At 39.2% G+C, this 23527-nt stretch overlaps 1 protein-coding gene across 1 annotated transcript in view; it reads right to left on the bottom strand.

Moving 5' to 3' along the window:
* Positions 1-803: 803 nt before the first annotated feature.
* PLCL2 (phospholipase C like 2) overlaps positions 804-23527 on the bottom strand; it is a 167649-nt gene continuing 144925 nt past the window's right edge. Inside the window, exons 5-6 of the mRNA XM_011355234.1 lie at positions 15876-15985; positions 804-1683 (exon numbers count right to left, since the gene is read on the bottom strand). Coding sequence (XP_011353536.1) covers positions 1504-1683; positions 15876-15985 — 290 coding nt within the window. The 3' untranslated portion in view covers positions 804-1503. The remainder of the gene's footprint in view (positions 1684-15875; positions 15986-23527) is intronic.

Genomic DNA, 23527 nt, shown 5'->3' with positions numbered 1-23527 from the left:
GAGCTAAGACCCTAAGCTCCTGGCTAGTTGTTAGCTAGTGCGTGTAGGGAACTGCACTATTATTCATATAACAGATAGGTTTAATTTTCTATCTGGAATTATATCTAGGGAAGAGCTTTTGGAGATGCACACCTTGACTTAAGCACATTAGAATGTAAATGACAAGCACTGAGCCAAGGAATTGTTTTTTAAGAGGATATTTAGGAGTCTGGGCAGAAATAAACTAAATATATCGGTCTGAGCATCTTCCTAACTGTGAGGAAAAACCGAGTTGAAGGCTACACGTATTTATCTGCTCACACACTTTAATCGCTGAAAAGAAAATGTACGAATCAAAAAGGAGTGTTGAAGATTTAGACATCTTTTACTCTTCAAAATTTGAAAGCAATTTTGGTTTGGGAGAAGCAATAATTAGGCTGCAGTGTTCAGTATCTTTTCAAAAATAGCACGAAGTTTCACTGATTTGGAAAATAAAAGTGTGGATTAAAAACTCGGCTGACCTTAGGAAAGCCACATCTGCTCTAGCCCCTCTAACTGCCTTTGACTGAGTATTTGCACCATTTCAAGGCACATTTCACTTCAGTGTGGATTGAGAAGTAGAAAGAAGTGTCTCTGTGTGCTTTGCAATCAGCTAGTTGCCATTGTGTAGAGCTGTGGACACCTCATTAAAAGCAAAAGTGTCAAGCCAGAAAAGCAACTTATTTTTGACAAAGCTGTTCAACAGGTAATTGGCTACTCTGAAGAGTAGAATACCTTGAACTAGAAATTTTAACAGTTAAAGTTTCATTAAATGCATGTACTGCTATTGGAGAAATATCATAAAACATATTTTTAATGTGAACACTACTTCATACAATGAAAAACTATTTACAATGCGTTGCTTCCAGATTGGCTGCTTTTACATCGTATAGATACCCAGCATGTGTCTTCAGCCAGGAGCTTCAGTCCAAATTGCACGTTCTCCTTATACTCGATGGCTCTTCCAAGGTCCCTGGGGATTCAGGGAATCTGTCCACTTACATTCTCCTTAGTAGTTATGGCTCAGCAGGAATGCCACCAAAATCATCTATAACCCAGAGACTCTGGCAATCACACATATATAAAATGCATCGACTAGGTTTTTCTCCAATAAATACTAATTTGACAATACAATCCATTTCCATCTTAAGAAAGTGTTTTCAGTAAGGAAAACTTTTTTTTTTTTCCCCTCAATGGAACTAGAGTGAATAGTCTGTTGTTCACACTAGAACTGAGTTATGATGTCTTTGTATACAAATATAGCATATTTTGGCCAGGAATATAATTTCTTGTTAACCAGTTTATTTGCCTTCACACTCCCGATTGCTACATACATTCACAGTTTTAACAGACTATAATTAGCTATTCCAGTTGTGCTTTAAAATCCCAAATATTATTTTCATTAGTGAGTGCAAAGCAAATGTTCCAATTGACTACAGTTGGTCCTAGAGTTATAAACTCCATAGCGATTTCTAGGAAGGGCCCTCATTCTCCAGTTTCGTCGTTAGCTTTTTCAGGTATGACTTCCAGGCTCCGGCGTGGCTTCTGAATGTCGGCACTTTCTGTGCCTGGTTTATTCAGTCCACATGAAACAGCAGCATAATGGATTTGTTTCAGGTTCTCTAAAGTCTCATTCTTAGCGTATTTCAAAAGATCTGCTTGTCCCTGTAACAAAACATGCAATTAAACATGTTAGATATAACATGACTTATTGTTACCATTTGACAATATAGGTCTCCTGCTGAAATAGAAATATGTTGATTTTGCCAAGAGGGAATATGTATTTCTTATTGGCACTGGAATAGGTCAATTTTAATAAAAAAATGAGTTTTCCTAGTTTTCAACACCATATTCCAAGAGCGTCCTGTCTTTCGTCTTTTCCATTTATAAATCTGAATACAATTGTGTGTGTGGATCATTCTTGTGAAAATTACAATTTCCACTGATTGGCCAATCTTGGTTTCTTTTATTTTCAGGTTTGCTTTTTCTTAAACTTTTTATTCTGAAATAAGTATAAATTCACAGAAGGATGCAAATATAGTACACAGAGGTCCTGTGTACTCTTTCTCACATTTCCCCCATTGGTTACATCTTACATCTATATCCAAACCAGGAAACGGACACTGGTACAATGTGTACAGTTCTGTGTCCCGTAGATTCGTGTAACCACCCCTGCAGTCAACACACAGAGCTGACCCACCACCACGAAGATCTCCCTGGAGCTATGACTCACCAGTCACACCCGTCACCACCCCTTCACCATCACTGATAAGGTGGCAGGGGCGGAGGGCTGTCTTGTGCATCTTCGGGTATTTAGTGGCATCCTTGGCCTTTACCTGCTAGAGACTAGTAGCATCTCCTCAGTTGTGACAACCAAAATGTCTGCAGACATTGTCGAATGTCCTCCAGGGAGTGAAACTGCCCATCTATCAGCCAATGACTTCAAGATCATCGGTAGAAAAGGTAACGTGTTGCTCCATTGTTGTACATTCCAACATTCCTACTTTGTTTTTTTTTGTACTATTTTTTCTTCCTATATTTAATGTGACTTCTGCTAATGGATCTTTCTACTTATGCTATTACCTTTCTTAGTCTCTTCGCTTACTATTTTTCCCCCTTCTCTTGGTCTCCAAATTTATTCCATTATTCTCTTTATGATTCTTCTGCAGTCTGATTTTTTTTTTTTTTTGAACTACCTCCCAATGTACATCCCCACTTAAGTACTCCTGCATAAATAAAGCTCGGGGCCACCTGAGAAGGGTGACAGGTAAGGACTTAACCTCGGCAGGCAACTGGGCTACAATCAAATCTCAGCCACTAGTGAGACGAAATTGCAATGCAATTTAAGCCACCACGAGGCCGGAATCCACAGAATGGTTTGCTGTTTACCACTTACTATTCATGGTTTTCCTGCTTTACATAGACCTCTAATTAGTAACTATAAATAGATATTTCAGTGCTTAGTTTAACTGAAAGAACTTCATTTTTATTCATTGTTCCTAGTCACTGAGCTCGTATACTGAAATTTCACAAGTAGTAAGGTCTTTGTATATAAACATAGCATATTGTGCCAGGAATATAATTTGTTAGAGTTTATTTTCCTTACATCAGGATTGCCACATACATTTATGGTTAACAGATTGTAACTAGATAGTCCATTTATGCTTTAAAACTCTAAATGTTATTTTTAATTAATAAACTTTTATTTTTTAGAGCAGTTTCAGGTTTGCAGCAAAACTGAGCAGAAAGTACAGAGTTCCCATTACCCCGTTCCCACACAGGCACAACCTTCTCCCTCCTGACATCCTGCCCCACAGTGGTACATCTGTCATGACTGATGAACCTACATTGTCCCATCATTACTGCCCAGAGCCCATGGTTTACACCAAGGTTTGCTCTTGGTGTTGTACATTCTATGGGTTTGGACAAATGGACCCACCTTCACGGCACCACACTCTATGCTCCAACCATTCTTCTCTCCCTTCCTCCTAATCCCTGGCAACCGCTGATCTGACTGACTCCATTGTTTTGTCTTTTCCATAATGTCATATAGTTGAATTTATGCAGTATATAGCCTTTTCAGATTGGCTTATTTCACTTAGTAATATGCATTTAACTTTCCTCCGTGTCTTTTACGGCTTGATAACTCATTTCTTTTCAGTGCTGAGTAATATTCCACTGTATGTACATACCACAGTTTATTTATCCATTCATCTGCTGAAGGACATCTCAGTTACATCCAAATTTTGGCAAGTATGAATAAAGCTTCTCTAAACATCCATGTGCAGGTTTTTGTGCGAACATGTTTTTGATTAATTTTAGTAGATGCCAAAAGGAGTGTGATTGGTGTATCGTGTGGTTAGAGTACTTTAAAAAAATATTCCCTGTGCTGTACTTTACATCCCTGCGACTCTTTTGTAACTACCAACGTGTACTTAATCCCTTCACATTTTTACCCAGCCACCAAACCCCTGCTGTCTGGCAATCACCAGTTATCTAAAGCCCACCGGATCTGCAGTGATGTCCCCTTTTTCATGTCTGATATTAATAATTTGTGTCTTTTCTCTTTTCCGCCCCCTAGTTAGCCTGGCTAGTGGCTTATTGATTTTATTGATCTTTTAAAAAAACTGGCTTTTGGTTTTGTTGATTATTAATTTCCTGTTTTTAATTCCATTGATTTCTGCATTGATATTTTTATTAATAAAAATCAGTGGGTCTTTGTTCAAAATGCCTACTTGGCATGCCTTCCTGGACTTGACATGTCCAAAACTGAGTTCTCAATACACTACCACTCCCCCTAAGTTAAGACAACTGTTCTTGCAGTGACTCAGACCGAAGACCCCAGTATGATCTTTGACTTCTTTCCTTTTTTGCATCCCCCATTCTGCCTGTCAGTAGCTCCTATTGGCTCTATCTTAAAAAAAAAAAAAGTAAACACACACGTTCTCACCACTTCTTACCACCTTCATTACTATCACTGTGGCTTAAACCACCATCACTTTTCTCTGGGTTTATGACAATACTTTCCCAACTGGTTGTCAGGCTCCTTCCTCCTCAACCCAAGAGCCAGAGAGATCCAATTAAAACATAGCCAGCACATGCCCCTCCTTCTGTGGCTCCTCACGTATCTCAGAGTGAGAGTCAAGTCTTTTCTCACAGCCCTATATGACCTGCCCCCACACTCTCCTCAACCTTTACTGCCTTGCCTTGTTCACCCGGCCTCTGTTACCCTGGGCTCTTAAATGTTCCTCAAACTCAGCAGGTCCTCCCTGGTCCAGTCTCAAAGTCTGTGTTCACCACTCGCTGTGCAGGGAAGGCTGCTGCCCAGGAATGCACACAGCTCACTCTCTCACCTTCTTCAGGTCTAGACGCTGAAGCTCCCGTCTCAGCGATGGGAGCCTTCTCTGACAACTTATCTAAAATTAGAACTTCCACCTCCTGCTCACAGTTCTCCTTACCCCTTCCCTGCCTTGGTTTCCCCATAACATTTATTACCCTCTGACATACTCTATTGCCTTTTCGTTGTCTGTTTCATTACATGTGAGCTCCATGTATGTAGAGACTTTTATGGCTTCAGGTTCCAATCCTAGAACAGCACCAGGCACAAAACCTGAGCTCAGTAAACATGCTGAATGAATATAATTAGAGTAAATGTGAAAGTCTCTTTAATCTTCATAGCTGCCTCCTAAACAATGTATTTTACCCTTTTCTTTGCATTTACATATATTATACTTAGGTATTTTATTTTTACATAAATGAGATAAGCAAAGTATATTATTCTTCAGTTTCCTTTTTTTTTTTCCCCTACCAAAAAACATATCTTAGCAATCTTTCCATGTCAGCATATACAGACCTACCACAGGATGATGAAACAAAAATCCCCAGATGGTGTAGGATAATTAACGTGGTAAAATAAAGTTCTTTATCTGGTTGAATCTCATGTTCCTCAAGTTCAGACAAGTTGTTATTGTATCTTGAACAGACCAGGCCTTTGGCCGTTCCCTGGCTGAGACACCGAGGGCCTCCACAGGTGCTAGACCTGGGCAGGGGAGCTGCTGACCTTTATCTGCCTCAGTTTTATTTTGTTCTGTGCATCCAAAACTACATGTCTTATATGTCTTGGAATCGTGGCATCTAGTGTGAGTAAAAAACAATTCTGAAAGAGATGATGGTGTTTGCTATAGCAGTGTTCACATCGCATTGCTTCAAAAGAGCAAAGGCTATTTAAAACGCTGCCACCCACTGACATAGGGTGTCTGGTTTCGAAGACTCCTACAAAACTGGCTTTGCAGTGTTTTTAGTTGAGAAACTCAAATCCTATTTGGTTTCACACATTCCGTTTTGAATTTCATAACTTATTCTATTTGGTTTTCATCTTGAAAGATTTATAACAACCTTAGGTCAAAATATTTAAGGTTCTTACTCAGAAAATAATCTTTAAAAAATGTAGCTAAGGGCAGGGCTGGTTCCCAGCAGCTCTTGCTGAGAGTATGGAGTGACCGTGCTCCTTCTGGCTCTGCCTGTGGCTTCTCTGGAATTGGATCAGAGGTTGGAGCAGCCAGGAAAGAAATGATGGCAGATGCCAAATGCCAGAGCTGGTGCCCTAACCATACTCAACACTTGGCCAATCGCCAAACTTTCTGTCTGACCACAAAAGACGTCCTGGTTTTTAACGTATTAAAAATGTTGCAAGGCACATCTGTTAGTGCTACATAGCTTTTGAATCCAAAATTAATAATCACAATTTATTGCTTTTATTTAGACCTAGAGCTAAAACAATAAGGATTCTATATATTCAGTTAATTTTTTTCAAAGCTTTTTTTTTTGTCAAACTACAAGAGAAAAATGGAGTTGCCTTACTTTTGAGGTGAGTGATGTAGTGTGGCCACGAATGCTCCCTGACCTCTGCCACCAACCTCTGCAATGACCACGTGGCTGAGACGTAGGAAGAGTGAAGGTGGCCACCTGCCCTTCCCTGAGGGCCAGCAGACACCTTCCTCCCAAATTACACGCAGCGGGAGGAAGGGGAAAGAAGAGGACACTCATACCACTTGGGGAGTCTGAAGAAGGCATAAAAGTGGTCAAATAACTTTTTGTTTCAATGTGAATAGGAATGTAAGTTATCAGTGTCTACTTTGACCTCAGCATGCCTGGAGCCCACACCAACTTTTGGGTTGTACTAGGGCCAAAGACCCCAGTCTGAGACGGTTCACATGGATGGTGTAGACTAGGCTGCCTCCTCCTGGTTTCTTTGTCCACTTAGGAACACAGAAAGAATCATAGCAGATTTTAGGTACCTTCACTGATACCTTCTGCTCCCCTAAGAGATAAGACTGCCTGAGATAAAGAAAAGGGGGAAGATACCTGGAGAGCACCAAGGCCCAGCAGGAAGACAGATGGTCAGCCCGAGAGAGCCTAACACCAACCCACATGCTGGGCCCTTGCTCTCCAATTTAGATGTATGTGTCCTTATCTTTCCTGTCACCCTGCAAGTCTTCAAGAGGCCTCAGGTATCCTCAGTGTCACTCTGAGATGATGGAACATGGGTCTAGGGTTCCTCTTGTCTCTCACCCAAGCATCTTCTATAACCAAAACCAGAGACTCAAACCTGCAAAACCCTAATGCAACCTGTGACCAGGAGACAAAAGCCTTAATCTAGAATATTAATAGTAGGTAGTCACAGATATCTCACATTTTAGTAACTATTTTGTGGTTGGTCACTCTTTTGGGTGACGTGAGACTCATGTAGAAACCAAATATATTTCAAGCCAGTATTTTGTAAGTATTCAGAATCACAGGCCAAATGTATAAACCTCTTTTAAGAGTGCTATGGAAACTATTTAAGATATTATATTTCTTACAACCACAATTTAAATTGGTAGAGAAGGCTGCGAACATAATTACAGTCCTAAATTTGAAACCACGGAGCCTGCAATATGTCAAAAATTGGATAGGTGGAAATATATAACAGCAAAGCCCTCTGAAATAATAGTTACCATTTACTGAGTGACTACTGTGTGCCAGGCACTGTATTAAGCCCTTTACACAGACTATCTCATGGGAGTTTCTCAATTCTGTGGGTATGTTGCAATTACTATCTGCATTTTATAGATGATGAAACTGAATTTAGAGAGATTAAAAGTCAGGCCAAGGCAGAGTCTACATAGCAAATTACACTTAAACATACACAGCTTTCTATGTGTTTTGTTTTCTTACATGTAACAATTGAAAGCAAGCAAAGTGGAACGTCCACATTTTTAATGTAGTCAGTATGCCATCAATCATGCAGACAATTTAGTTTTCCTGCAATTAAACACAGGAGCAGAAATATAGATTTCCAATTTGCATTTGTTGAATGAGGAATGAGTGAACAACGGAACGAACTGGCATGGGGATCTCTCGGCTACTGACTCTAAATTGCCACTTATCACACTGTGACAGCTCCCCGTCGAGTGGTCTTGTGTGGCTGGCCAAGACTGCTGTGCATTAATCAGAGTTAAGGAAGGCCTCCGAGCTTGGTCAGGTCTTCTTCCCACTGAAGTCTCAACAAACCTTACGCTTGAAAAAAGATCCCCTGATCATCAGCTCCTAAAGCCGGAGCAGCAGGCAATGGTGGTGTGTGCTTTTCTGTAGGACATGAGGTTTACTGTAAATGTTTCATGACTTTTGCTGTCCTTTTAGCTTCCCCTTATATTCACTCACATGTTTGAAGGGGGTGGAATGTGAGTTGCAAACTAACTCATCTCACTGAACACTTATGAAATACTGCCTTCCCTCCCCTGCCTTCCACCTCAGGGGGTTTGGGGGTGCAGATGAGGTGGGTGAGGAGTTATATGGCTCCTAACCCTTGATTTTTCTCGTAATCCAGAGAGACATTAATTGTATGATGGGGCTGGGAGGATCAATCTGAAGATGATTCTCAATTCTCCGTCCCCCCTTTTATTGCCAATATTTTGGCTATTTCATCATATTTACAGTTATTCCCCAATTGAACAATGGTTTTGCTCAAAGGTTTGTATAAAAGTTCATAATTTAAATATGAGATTCAATTTGTTTAATTTACATTCAGAATGAATGCCTTTCTCCTCAGAAACAATTTTATGTTTCACTCAACAAAGATAGGGGGTGGGGGGCTCTCGGGCAGCACCGTGGAAGAGGTGTGGTGTCTGAACGGAGCCTCGGCAGAAGGGCGGGAAAGGATTTCAGCAGGCCCCGGGCTGTGGAAACACAACCTTCCATATATGGTTCCAATGAATGATGCCTTTGGAGCCAACCCATTGTTTAATAGCGGGATTTCCTTGCTACGAAGCTTTCTAAGTTCCCACTGTGAGTGCATCTCCCTATGTTACAGAGCGGGTCATAGGAAGGGCTAATTTTCACCCTGGCAGTGAGAGCCAGCCCCTGCAGTGAGGGGCCTCTCCTAGCACAGAGGTGGTTGCTTTGGTGGCAGAAGTGTGGTGGGGGTTTCAGGAGCACCCACTGGAGTCTCCAGACAGTGCAAGTGAGCCACGACTGAAGCATATAAGGTCGCAGGTCCAAGCATGGGTTCAGGCAGAGGGACCACGTCAGAGAGGCGAGGAGGGTGGCCCAACTGCACAGAGAGAGGAATGAAGAGTGAGGGGATGCTGAGAGATGAGCATCCACGAGTGTGAAAGCTCTTGCAAACGCTAGTAAAAGCAGTGCATGCATAAGCACTTCCTTCACCCTATTAATTTTTTAAGCATACCTTTGTATGATCAAATATTAGCTGAGTAATCACAAAAGCCTGCCTATGACAAACATTATTGTAGTTTTGATTTTCTGGGCCATCTGAGGTGTTGTTACACACTAAATAAATGGCTTCCAGTCAATTATAGCTTTTCAGGAAAACAGGCAACTTAATACATCACCTATGATAAATACAATAACTAAAGGATATTAAAAAATAAAAAATAATAAAGGATATTAGCACCAAGAAAGAAAAGGAGTTACACATAAGCTATCAAAATAATTTTCAGAGAGGAAACAAACGTTAGTGTTCAGGTCTTCAAGATAAGCACTGCACCTCAGGTCAAAACAAATAAAATCAAGATTAATGTCTTACCAGGTGCAAAATCTGTCTGGTTTAATTATTTATTTTTGGCAGAATTCTTGTGTTCCTAAAGAGAGCAAACCTCTAATTACTTTCAGGGTTTAGTTTTTGGTCTTATTTCTGAGAGTGGAGTGGCACAGAATAGAGAGAGCTGGCTTGGTAGCAATTCATCTGGAAAACGTCTTGCCTTGTAACAGCTTTGTTTAAGTCCATTATGTGACCCAGGTACTATATAATTTTGGCCTATATTAACAGTAAGATAATTTTCAGACTGTGAGCAAAACCATATCGATGAATCTCACTCTTGAGTTGATGAGACCAGGCCACATCTGACGTATGGGGATAATTCTGGTCACCTCATCTTATGAAGAACACTGACAAACCAGAGCTGCCTTCAGAAGGCCCAGGAACCAAATGGCAGGGGACCAGAAGCCATCTCATTCTAGCATCTGTGGAAGAGACTGAGCATGTCTGACCTGAGTCAGGGAGGTCGAAGAGAAGATGTGATAGTTCCCAGATATGTCATGGGGGTTGGAGGAGAGGAAACAGAATAATTCCGTGTTGTTTGAAGGCATTACTGTAGTGGGCAGAGATGAAGTTACGGAGAGTAAAATTCTATATATCTACTACGAGATTGTACCATAATAGGAATGGTAATAAATAGAAACAATGAAAAGTATCACCAGTACAGTGAATATTTTAGAAAATGGAAATAAAGGGAGAAGAATGTCTTGATTAAGCTGATAGGTTGAAAATGCATTACAGAATTTCCTTCCCACATTCCTGATGAAATAAACAAAAAGAGTAAAATTAACAAAAATGAAAACAAACAAAAAAACTACAAGTGGCAACCAAAGAAAAGATGATAACATAATTTAGTAAACCTCAGCAACACAGAATTCATACTGACAATTCACAGAAATCCTGAAAATCCTAACAGCCGACAAAACAAGAAAAGCAAACTGAGTGAGCGTCTTCTTTTTACTGCTATTTGATGGGGTGGAGGAGATGATGGGACAGAGGATGGGATGAATCTCAAAAGCATTATGCTAAATGAAAGAAGCCAGGCCCAAAGACTACATACTATTGTATTCCATTTACATGGTATTCCAGAACAGGTGACACCACAGAGACAGATATCGGGTCAGTGGTCGGCAAAGTGGGGGAGTTTACTACAAAGAGGCACAAGGGAACTTTTGGGGGTGATGGAAATGCTCTATCATTATTGTGGTAGGGTTGTATGGCTATATACATTTGTCAAATTTCAATGAATTGTACAGATAAAATCGGTAAATTTTACTTCATATAAATTATACCTCAATAAAGTTGACACAGAGAGAGAGAGAGAATGATCTAATGGGAATGAGGTCTTTAGGGCTGGCTTCTGAATTAAAAAAGCAATCAGAAGCCAATGGGAACGGATTACACCCTCTTCCTAACTATGCAGCAGAAACTCTGGAACAGGACATTTGCAAACTCTGAGAAAGATTGGTCTAAGTATTTAAACAAAGGCTGTCTATCACCCCCCCAGCTGAGACTTATCTCTTCTCTCTGCCACTCCCTCAGGCTACAGAAAAGCGTGGGTGACTTCTTGGACTGGTGGTGACAGTAAACCAATTTAAATATTGAATTTATACCAAAAAATGTGTTTTTGGAACTAATTAGTTTTGGAACCAAATGGAAATATTTAAACTTGGACGATGGGAAAATAACAATATGCCTAACTCCCTACCTAGATATATTAGAGACTGCTAATGTTCTCATCTTTCATAACAGAGGTCAACCAACAAAGCTTATAATTAAAACATGTAGCTTTAAAAAAAAAACTCAAAAAGATGAGTCCTATTAACATTTTTTATAATCTCTTTTCTTAAACTCAGATGGATTTATAGGAAATAAATACCTATACAGAGGATGGGATGAATCTCAAAAGCATTATGCTAAATGAAAGAAGCCAGGCCCAAAGACTACATACTATTGTATTCCATTTACATGTAAAAACTGTTCAGAAATTCATTTACCTTCTTTACGGGTTATTTTTCTTCTGTTAAATAAAGAAAAGTAATATTTTTAAAAAATCAAAAAGCAATTATAGTAGGATTCTATCTATTGATATACCTTGCTTTATAATATCTGAGACACAAGTGCTTGTGAAATGTACCACTATTTTATATGCCACTAGGAAACTTTCAATTTAACTAGAATACAATGCAAAGACACCATGGACTATAATATACCTACCAACTTCAAAGATGTCAAAAATATGAAAAAAGTATGACTCAGAATCAATAAAATGCATCTCCACCCATCTATCCATCCATCCATCCATCCATCCATCCATCCATCCATCCATCCATCCATCCATCCACATGCATAATAAAAAGTTTTCTGGAGTAAGGTCGCCTACATTTAATAATAGTTATTTCTCAGAGAGAGAATCGGAGATCATTTTAAAACTTTTATCTTTTCTCCATTAAAAAAAAGTCTTTATAATAGAGACATATTTACAAGAACAAATGAATGATTTTTATTCAAAGAAAAAAAAATGACTAGAAGTAAATATGCCAAGATGTTAACAGTGGGTCACTCTGGGTGTGGGGATCATGGATGATAGTTCTTTGTTCATTTCTGTATTTTAAAGCAATCCTGAAAATTAAAAAACTAAACAAAGTAAAGATTCATAAAAATTCAGATGACCATCCTTAGGTGAAAAGAGTTTATGGCAGGTGCCTCCTCTCAGGGTGACCAATTGTCCTTGTTTGCCCAGGACTGTCGGTTTTCACCCTGAAGTCCTATGTCCCGGGATGATTGGTTACCCTGCCTCCTTTATTGTTCCAATGAGTGGGGTGATGCGTAAGAAAAGATGCTTTTGATTTGATTCCACAGTGGTGGTATTTGATTTTTTTAAGGTGCCTCAGAATCTCCTGAGGAATCTGTTGAATGAGCAGATACCTGCATCCCACGCCTGGAGATTCTGATCTAGGTCTCACGTGGGGCTCAGGTGACTGCATTTTTAAGCACCCCAGGTAGTTCCTATGCCTGGCCTCGCAGCCCCCTTAGCAGGCCTTCCTGTCCCCCTTCTCCTCCACTCTCCATATCCAGCATCATCTGAAGACTTCTCCGAGTCTCTGTGCGCACCTGCTGCCTACTGCACACCACAGGTAGCCCTGGAGGGCTGCCACCTCCCCACGTTCACCACAGAGAACAAGCCATGAGAGGAACTCCTGCCAGGAAAGGCTAGTAGCTCAACTCAGACCAAAAGTCACATCTAAGACTCTAGGAACACCAATTCTTCTAAAGAAGGTTTAAGCTTGTGAAATAGGAAGGAAAAAAGCGCTTCCATTGTACAGAAATGACATACATCTCTCCAATTTTTTCCCATTCTTTGCTTAGGTTCTACCATACTCAGACAACATCCACAGCAATATTATCCTGGAAATTTCAAAACTATCTATTATCCTATAGATACATTTATTATACAAATGTATATATTTTACATATGTATAATATCCTATTATACATTTGTTTCCATATAAATGTAACTCTGAGGTATTAATTCTCTCTCCTAGACATAAGTCTGTGGATGAAAAAGGGAGTATGTACAACCACAGTGACCGAAAGTAACCTCACAGAGTGATCTGATCATAAATTCTGGTGGACAGTCACGCCCCAGGTCCATAACGTTTTTAGTAAAAGCCAGCCCTGTCATTGTTCTTGTGCATCTGGGTTAAGGCACCTTTGCAATGCCAGAATTAATCCTCTTTTCCAGACCCCATGAAGGAGTAACCACCCTCAAGGGAGCACGTAATCTGGCTGCGTATCCATATCTTGCTTTCTCCCATCTTCGTGTAATTTTCCTTTCCATTGCTCCTTAATTCCAGAGGTATAAAAGAACAACTGTCTTCCTCCAGAGCATCTGAGATCTTGCTTCCTGGCACTGTTGTCAGTTTGGCACAAATAAACTCTTATAAAAATTCTCTACAGATTTGGACATTTCTTACATCGACAAGTCGAAAAGAAATACGTTTCTTTGGCATAGTTATCTGGTCCAATTACTTATTTCTAAAATCTGGTACATTACTTTGTCAACTGTTTTTCATTATTATGTGAGCCAGACTCCCATTTTCAGTGGCTCTTTTCCCAGTGCTTCTCGAACTTTAATGAACATAAGAATGCCCTGGGATCTTGTAAAATCACAGACTCTGATTCAGGGGGCCTAGGGTGGAGCCTGGGAGTCTGCATTTTGAACAAGCTCCCAGGCGATACCAGATTGCTGGTTTCCGGACCACAAAGGAGTCGCAAGGATAGCTGACAGATGGAAGATTGGTCCCTAATTCTATTTTTGCCTGTAATAAAATAAAAGCCCAATGAGGATTTATTCCTATCACAGAGCTATAAACAACTGTACTATTTTTTTCCTGAGGTTTGCAAGAAGTTTGTAAGGTACCCGCCTCCCCACCCCTCCCAGCTCTGGTGGGAGTGAGTCAGCAAGTTGCAAAGCCAAATTCCTTTTCATTGTAAATTCTTATCTCTACTGTTTACTAAACTACAATCACAGTTAAATACTAAGCTGAAGGTCTAGAGATTAAAAAAAAAAAAAAAGCACATGTGTAGGAAGGGAAGTGTTTGAAGAAGAAAATGATTTTAACTTATAAAAATGAGTAGGGGTTTAACTTGAGAAAACGCAAGTTGGCTAGCTTAGGAAGGGTAACTTTTATTAAATCAAATCAGAAAACTGTGTCTGCTGTAGAGATGGATCTTTTAACTTGAAGGGGAGTGGGGAAATGAAAAGAGGCAGCTGTGATAATGTCTTTACAGTTTTGAATTCAACTGAGCAGAAAGTTTGGAGGGTGAATACCAGACAGTAATTTTACATTTTGCTGTCCAAGATCAGAGTGAAATATTGTTTCTGTGTTAAAATTAGCCAAGTTCTGAAACACCGAGATGAAGAAAAGTAAAGATCATTAAGACAAAACTCAAAAAAGTATCAAGGTGCATACACAGCATTATTTTAGAAATCATGTCATATCATATGTAGCGCAGAGGAAAAACACGAAGAAAGTACAGCAAAGGGCCAACGGTCATTGTTTCTGATGGAACTCTACTGACCTTTGGTTATGCTATTTTGACATTTTCTATAATGAAAATGTATTACTTTTATAATAAAAGTTACTTTAAATGGTCACGCTGAGGTATAAAGATAGATGGAAGGAAAGGAGGGAGGGACGGAGGGAGAGAGAGAAAAGAGAAAATAGGGAAAGGAAGAAAAGGAGAGGAGAAAAAGAGAGAAAGAAAAAAAGAAGGAAAGAAGAAAAAAAAAAGGAAGGAAAAAGGAAAGAAGGAAGGAAGGATGGAAGGAATGATGGATAAAAAAGGGGTTCTGTGGAAAGTAACCTCACAGGGTGATCTGATCATAAACTCCTAACTGGCAGGTCAAGGTGGGTAGTCATGATCCAGGAATATAACTTTTTAGTAAAAGATTTATCTTTACCTTACGCAAACTCTGTTCATTGTTTCTGTGCTTCTAGGTTAACTCACCTTTGAAATAAGTAACCACCCTCAAGAGAGCACATAATCTTGTTAACTATCCTATAACCCAATCCCAGCCTTGCTTTTTCCCACTTCCATGCAATCTTCCTTACCTTCTCTCCTTAATTTCAAATGCATAAAAGGAGCTGCAATTCTTGGGAGCATTTGAGATATTGCTCCCTGGTATATGTCATCAGTTTCGCTCAAGCAAACTCTTACAAAAATCCTGTACAGGTTTGGCTGTTCTTACGTCAACAGAAGGAAGGAAGGAAATTTCTTTCAAATGGCAATGCTTTTACATATTTCTTTTGACTATGCCCCACACGATTCTTTTCTCTGTTTTTGGGATCCTATTAATATTAAGGCTGATTATAATTTAAAGTGTTAAACAAAATTCGAGTAACTAGAATCTTTAAATTCCTAATCATTTCCTCTGTAATCAATACTTTCTATTTCACTTAGAGCAAGTGGCATTTCTGAACTTTACAATACTTTAAGGATGAAATGCAAGGTCCTTTCCCTTCCTACCAGGATCCACAATGTGCCAACCATCGAAGTCCCTATGTTGTCCCTTTGAGCCACTCTGCCCAGATGTTGACCTGCAGACTCCCCGGGGGGCAGAGGGCAGTGGATTCTGTGACCATGTATATCCTCCAGTGGCTGATATCATACGATGCGGGAAATGTTACACTGACAGAAAGAAACATGCCGAAAAAGACTGCAGAATCGACAGCACCAGAAACAACTCACTGGATACCTTTAAGATGGTAATATTCCAGGTAAAGCTCTCCACTGCTTTTTGTAGTTTTCGTTCCTTCAAACCTTCCTTGGTGCCTATGCTGTGCAAGTGTTCGTGGAATTCCATGGCTGAAAGAAATAAAAAGACAAAATAGATTACTTCCCCATCTAATTTGTGGTAATAAACCAGCAATATTTATTTTTCTAGGGATTGCTAAATAATTCCAACCTCTAATGGCATTTCATGAATGTGCCAATTTAATAATGTAATAATGGGGAGAAACAGTGAAATTCACAGTATCAATAAGGTAGAAGGTATCTTAGTGGTCAGTGGTTGTTCTTCACGGTTTTTAAGGGTAAAGAGGGCACATAGGATCGTTCTCATTCTTATTTTAGGGGTTAGGAATCTGAGGCTCAGCAAAACTCAGAGATTGATGGCTGTGGAGGGAGCAGGAGGAAGAGCTGGGACTAGAACCCAGGTCTTGCATTTCGTGTCACAATAAGAGTCAATGTCAGGTCAGATACTAAAAAGGGAGAAGATGGAGAGAAAGACCATGAACTCTAACTTGGCATTTATATTATGACACTTTACTATAATTTACATAATCAAATTAATATTCTCAATTGTCATTCAAAATAGTCTCTAGAGGCTCCTCATGCAACAACAATACAAGAATGCAGGCGTGATATGAATATCCTATTACTGGTTTAATATCATTATAATTTATGGATTTTTTTTGCATATTCAGTTGTCAATTACCCCATCTCTGGCCAATGAGAATCCTTCAGAGAGGACCTAAATGACCAATTAGGCTTTGATACATTTCTGGCTATCTTGCCCAAGATGTTCTAGACTATTAAGTACATTTCCCATCTCAGACCTGGAACCAGGTGTTTCTCCCAGGACCTCTGGATTCTGTAGGCGGGCCATGATCTGTGTGCTAAGAGTGCTCATTGTTACTGAGTTTTCCATTGTTTTCTAGGTTTTTTCACTGGACATGTTTTTTTCTTTTTTAAAAGGGAAGAATAAGATCTTGCTAATACTTCGAATTGAAGTATACAGGGTTTTTACATATGTATATCTTTAATTTTATGTTTATTTATCTGTTAGGTGGGAAAATCTTAAATCCTAATCACATCAACATAACTGTTAATAGTAAGACTACTAAAACCAATGAAAACTTTCTTTGCCTTTTTTCTGTCCTTAGAAAAAAGTATATCTCAGTGAGAATGTACAGTAAAAATATGTTCTAAGGTCAGTCAGAAGAATTCTTTGTTTATGTGGTTATGTCACTAACAAAGTACAGTTAGGTTCCTTTATTTTTATATTCTGTGTGTATGAGGGGTAGTGTTTTTGGATATAATTTCTTATTATTTCAAAACTATACGTGATTCCAAAGTGAAACTATATATCAAAATGTATTCAGGTAAATCTTGCTTCCTTCCTGGTCCCCACTAACCTGATCCCTCCTGTCCTCTACACATTTTTATTAATTTATCTTTCTATTGTATTGTTTCTCCTTGAAAATATAAACAAATGTGTAGATATTCAAAATCCCCCTTACACTAAAGGTAACATATCATGTACACCATTCTGTACCTTGGTTTTTGTTTTTTCCTTCATGAAAGTACCTAGTAGGATCATTCCATGTTAGTGTATAGAGCTCTTGCTCACTTTTTTTTTTTTTTTTTTTTTAACAGCTCCACTGACTCCATTGTGTGGATGGACCAGCATTTACACAGTTCCCTACTGATGGACTTTGGGTTGTTTCAAAACTTTTGCTATTACAAATAATGTGGAGTGGTCATAATTTTACGTTTCCTGCATTTTATAATACACTTTTTCTGTTTAGCTGGGCATTCCAGTTTCTAACTCCATTTCTTTGCAACCCACCTCAAAGCAATTCTTTAACAGCAAATTGACAGCAACTTTATTCCTTAGTAGCTTTCAACAATAAGCAAAAGCTGATAACACATACGGTTATTAAATTGCCAATTTAATCTTTTTTCTTTTCTCTTTATTATTTTGCCCATCTAATAAGAAATATGGTCCTATTTCCTGTCATGCTAATAAGGTTTAAGAACCTCACTGGTTTCAAGAAAGAACAGCAATTAGTAATATTCATTACATTGTCTAGGAAACTACCACACTGATTACTCTCTTCCCCTCCAACTTCTCTGTCAGTGATGGTACTGAAGAACATCCCAACTTGATTAGCTAAACCCTCTATCCCACTGCTGTCGACCTGGCTCAGACAGCTAGTTCTGACTTTACATACCCTACAGCTAGTTCTGACTTTCACTGGATGCATCTGGCTTAACACACTGCAAAAACAAACAAACAAACAACCAAATAACCATGAATAGGAAGCAATCTTGTTCTAAAACCTAGGATTTTTGCTAGAGCATTAAACCACACACAAACACACACACACACACATACACACACACTCACACGCACACACACACACACACACACACACACACTCATGTACATGCACTCTTCCCTAGTCAGACCTGGGAGTCTCCCCAGCGTGTGCCATGATGACTCACTCAGACACACTTTCTAGAACATGGCCAGGTGAGGCTCTAACGGTAAGATCCTGATATGCTAGCTTTTCTGTTAGGATTTAATCCTGGACTTCAGCAAGATCTGGGTTTCAGGATCTGAATCATTAATAGTCAGAATGTTTATATTTCTGGCAGTCAGGAGGCACTGTAGTCTTAAAGCATCTCTGAGGGTTTGGCAGGTGGCCTTCGTGACTGGAATATGGGAACGAGAAGAGACGGGAGAAGTGGGATGAGGGAGTAAGTCTCTGTAAACAGGAAGGTGCACAACTACAACTCTATGATCCTCGAGGTGCACAGGGCAAGAAATTGAAAAGGGAACCGATGCCAACTGCCTGACCAGATGCAGGCTCATTATGATGCCTTTTTTTATTACAAATTTCAAAACTGGCACAAAGGTGAAACAAATAATACTGTGGGACTTTTCAAACATGCAGGTGTCAGCTTGGAAGCCTCACGCCACTAAAGGCAGACTGTTTATCTGGCCTTGCTGAACACTTGATCATGAGTAAGGTACTGAGGCAGTAACAGGAACGGCTATGCTGGGCTTCAATCCAATGACCAAGTAAAAACCTACAGATCATACAAACATAGAGGAGCCAAAGAAGGGAACATGAGCCTAGACAAACGACTATCTCAGATTTTAGGAAAGCAGCTTTCAGAAAGTTCAGAAGAACACGGAGCCAGGGGCAGTAAAAAGATGGGATGCTCTGAGAAAGACTGAGGACTCAAGGAAGAAATATAGTTAAGATGATCAAAAATGATACTGATGAGTAAGAAATGGAGAAACATTTAGAGAATCAAGTACAGCTGCCTAAAAAATTCACATTTTACATGTCTATTAAAAAGTGAGACTAGACAACCCCCCTTACCTTCCTCCCTCTTAAAATAGCTGTAGTTCAGTAAAAGTCCATAGGGATGTATAAAATGTATTATTAATAAAGTTCTTTAAAAATAGGCACAAAAAAGATGGTAAGTTGAAAACCAGAAAAGTCATGTTAAAAATATAAAATCAAAAATTTTAAAGTCACTAAGACTATCAGTTCTATTGTTATTTATTTCATGATTTAGTCTGCTACATGACACATCTGTTTCTTTAATGAAGATTTTTATATTATTAGCTTATAGACTGACCATCGCAAACATTTCACTAATCTACTGATATGAAGCATTTGCTGAATTTATTTTTTAAGGAAATAAAAGGATTGTCACCTTGGTCTATACCATGCGACTGCACCGTTCACGGCTCCCCTGTGATACGCAAAGCCCAGTGCAAAAGGACTTAGGGCACACAATTAAGAGAAGCAAGAGGCAGCTCGTCAGGCACTTTACATATATTACACAGAAAATCTGGAGAGGGGCTATAGAGCTTTCCCAAGGAAATGGTAAAGAAAGATTTGCATACTGGTTTGCCTGAGCCCAATATCCCAAGGTTTTTGAACTACTATGCATTTTTTTTTCCGAACAAGAGTCCCAGCCCTTAAGATGAGTCCCTGCTATGGTTATGTGTATCATAATTATGCTGTGAGGCAGAACATTGTAAGGGCTATTGGATAGGCACTGACCCAGTTCAAAGGGAATACAGAGAGAGAAAGAATGAGATTATGCATTTGAAGAGGGTCAGTCCCTATAAACAAGGAAATCTAATTATAGATCTAATATGCAAATTACATTATTTCCTTGATATTAAATTACCAGGAAATCTATTCTAACGTGTCACAGGAGGTCTTTACAGTTCTTTGAACTAACAGTGAGTGTAAAGAACTTGTCTGGGGGAGGTATTAAGTAACTTTCTCCCTATTTCCCAAATATTTTTGTCAAAGAAACATTAGCCCAATAAAAGAGTCTGTATCTTATTAAGAAACTTAACAGCAGTATCTCTTTTCCTTCTGTAAGTCATACCATTCTCAGGTAAAACCGAACTATTATTCTAAGATTTCTTTGATAAGTAGATTTTTGAGAATATCTCCCTATTTCTGTAAATAGTAAATATCCATAATATTGAAATACTAAAGGTTACGTCATTTTGTATAACGAAAGTAATTCTTGATTCATGAAGTAACAACACTAATTGGTCAGCCAACAACATTTATTGATCATACGTCATTTGCAGGTCATTTGAATAGGTGCTGTGTTGTGTCCTATTAAAACCCATTATTACCTAAATATGCTAAACACAGTAAAAAGTTACAGATTTCTAGAAGCAGGGGAACAAACTGGGGTAAGAGAACTAGTACTTATCAGCTTACAGACAATTCTTTCATAAAGAAATCTTCATAATTTTGTTTAGGAATATTAATGGCATTAGTATAGCAAATAGGGCAATAGCATTAAAATGATAATGAGAGAATACATAACAACTACTGCTTTTTAAAAAATCAATGGCAAAATAAACTCTGTAGGTACAATATCAAGTCAACATTTTTGTACTAGGAAAAAGATGCTATGTATGGGAGATTCAGTAGGCGTATATGGACTGCATATTTTAATGTAAAAGGTTACAGAATGAATTTTAAAAACTGGTAATTTAGAATTAAATTATTTAATCTTTAAAATAATAATAAATCAGGAAAGTTTAAATTTCTGAAAACCTGAGGAAGTCCACCCTACATTTTCACTTGTGACTAGATAGAAAATGAGAAGATAATAAACATTCCTAAGGCAGAGTTGTCATTGCACCTGTTATAAATGGTAAGCAAATATATATTGGAAAGTTACATAACAAGGAAGACAGTGAGTTATCAATTCCTGTGCCTGATCTTTTCTAGCCTTATTGTCCTAAGTGAAGTAATAAGAATGTTGAGCTTTAAATGAAGAGAGCTCCTATCTTAGCTCCTATCCTCAGTAGAAACCTATCTATCACACTGAGCCTGGGATGCAGGGCACGTGAACAGGCAGCACAGTTCCTTGTGACCTAAGGGTGCAGGTTGGGCCTTAGGACACCTGTGCCTCCTATTACTGTGTTCAAAAACAAAACATGGCTACTTCTGGTGGCTACTCCTCTGGTCAGCTCATAGAGGCCAGCTCTACTGTCTACCTTCTTATTAACTATACTATTAACCCCACCGACTTGCAATTACACAAAGTAAATATCTTTTTCTGGCATGGTCTTTGTTTTCCAATTATCAATGTGTCTATTATCTGTCTCTCTACAATGCCAATATTTTAGAGTGACAGTCCCTTCACTCTGGGAAGGGAGACTGTTCACTTACACAGGTGTAGCACCTAGGAGCAGCCCTCACATCAGGCTTTTCACAATGCTTGTTAACAAGAGCCTTTACAATTTTCAAAAGAATAAGATCTGAGAGAACCACCCAAAGCAGCTTCTCTGAGCAAGTAAAAAGAACCAAACACTGCTGCTGTCATTCCCTCGGTGGCCACCCCTGAGGGCTGTACCCATGTACCACCCTGTCGGCAGGCACTGCGGGAAGATGCAGACCAAGGCGGCTTTCTGTGCACCTGTTTCCTCATCTGCGGTATCAGGGACTGAAACAGGGCTTTCCAGTGCCAAAACACAAGCATTTTTCCCTGGTGAAGTACAGGTAAGAAAAACCTACATACTTTTGAAAATAATGAGAATTTTATTGAAGATTTCTTTTGGGATGACCACCTGCAAAATCAATATTGAGACGTTTTAAAATGACAGATTTAAGCCAAAAGAGCTCTCATATATTCTCACAGAACGTGGCTCTTAGCTGCCGTGGCCCGAGGTCTGCCCGGGAGACTTGCGGAGAGCCGCAGGCAGGCGCTGGCGGCAGACCAGAGGGCGCAGGTCTGTGCTGCTGCTGCTGCTGCTGCTTAGTGACAAGACTTCCCACTGTGGAAACACTCTTCAGGTTCAAAAATGGAAACCAGGCCAATAAAAATGAGGAAATAAGAAGTGGAATTGTTTTCTTCTTTCAGGAACAAATTCTATTTCCCTGTATGTTTCCAGTATCTTCCAAATACTACGTCAACACGTTTTCATCAGACATCTGTATATCTGAGTCATGTGTAGCTGTCCACATTATCTTGAAGTTAGTTGTTTAACAAAATAACTGTATTTTTTTCTATTAGTCAATGTTCTATCTACTAGTCTGATTTAAATTAAATGGCACTGTAAGAGCCTCAAAAAAAGCATGGCTTTGCCCACATTTTCTTTAAAGGTAAAATGTAACATTTTAGGGCAGCTATTAAGGAGGTAGGGGAAGGAAGCAGGATTCCTTGAATCTATTATGGCATTGCCACCCAGACGTGAGGTAACAGTTAATTCTGGCCAAAGAAACTGAAATCTTTGTTAAGTTTTAGTGAACTTCATTTGAAAACCAATACTAACTAGGTAAACAGTCCTTTGAAATGTGTGACATGTTATACAATTGCAAGGGGCTGTATTATTTAATAGTCAAAATATACAGTGTGTTTAAAGGCATTAAAGTTCGAAGGCTGTGAACATATTTCACGAATCCAATGATGGGCATGGGAACATGGATTAAAGCTTGGGCGAACAGTGTCCAGAAGGCAGAGAATGGTCAGTTCTCAGACAGAGAACTGGCTAGGGCTGCTGTGGCTGCTCTTTTGCCAGAAGGATTGTCTTTGAGCCTTGGCTGCTCTGTGCCCGAAACCTCCAATTATGTTCCTCTGACTCCATGACCCCAAGTTGCTGTTCCTAGGGAAAAGCTGTATGTTATTTTTCTTCTGGAATGTTAGCCAAGGAGAAAATCTGCTCAACTTCCTTTGTGGTAATGCATTTGAGAACAAAGGAAATAGATAGCAGGTCATCAAACAGCAGAGAAAGGACACATGGAAATCCCACAGGTGAATTCTATACACGTTTAGTTCAGTTCTGGTCTACAGGGGATGGAAGACACAGCCCATGTGAACAAAGAACGAGGCTAGGCCACGGGTCCATGATGGAGACTGCACAAGTCATTAAACCTTTCAGTTTATAGCTATAATGTTAACTTTTAAAAATTGGTATGGCCACACAAAAGCATATTATTTGACCTTTATGTAAAGAACTGCATTTTAGAAAGTTATTGCTCCTTTCTATGTCATCTCTCAAAAATCTGCACAGCTCAAATTATGTTGGTTTCATATAATTTTCCAATTATTATTTCAAAATAC

This window comes from Pteropus vampyrus, unplaced genomic scaffold (assembly GCF_000151845.1).
Source record: "Pteropus vampyrus isolate Shadow unplaced genomic scaffold, Pvam_2.0 Scaffold1, whole genome shotgun sequence".
NCBI lineage: Eukaryota > Metazoa > Chordata > Mammalia > Chiroptera > Pteropodidae > Pteropus > Pteropus vampyrus.
This window is presented reverse-complemented; position numbering and strand designations above follow the sequence as displayed.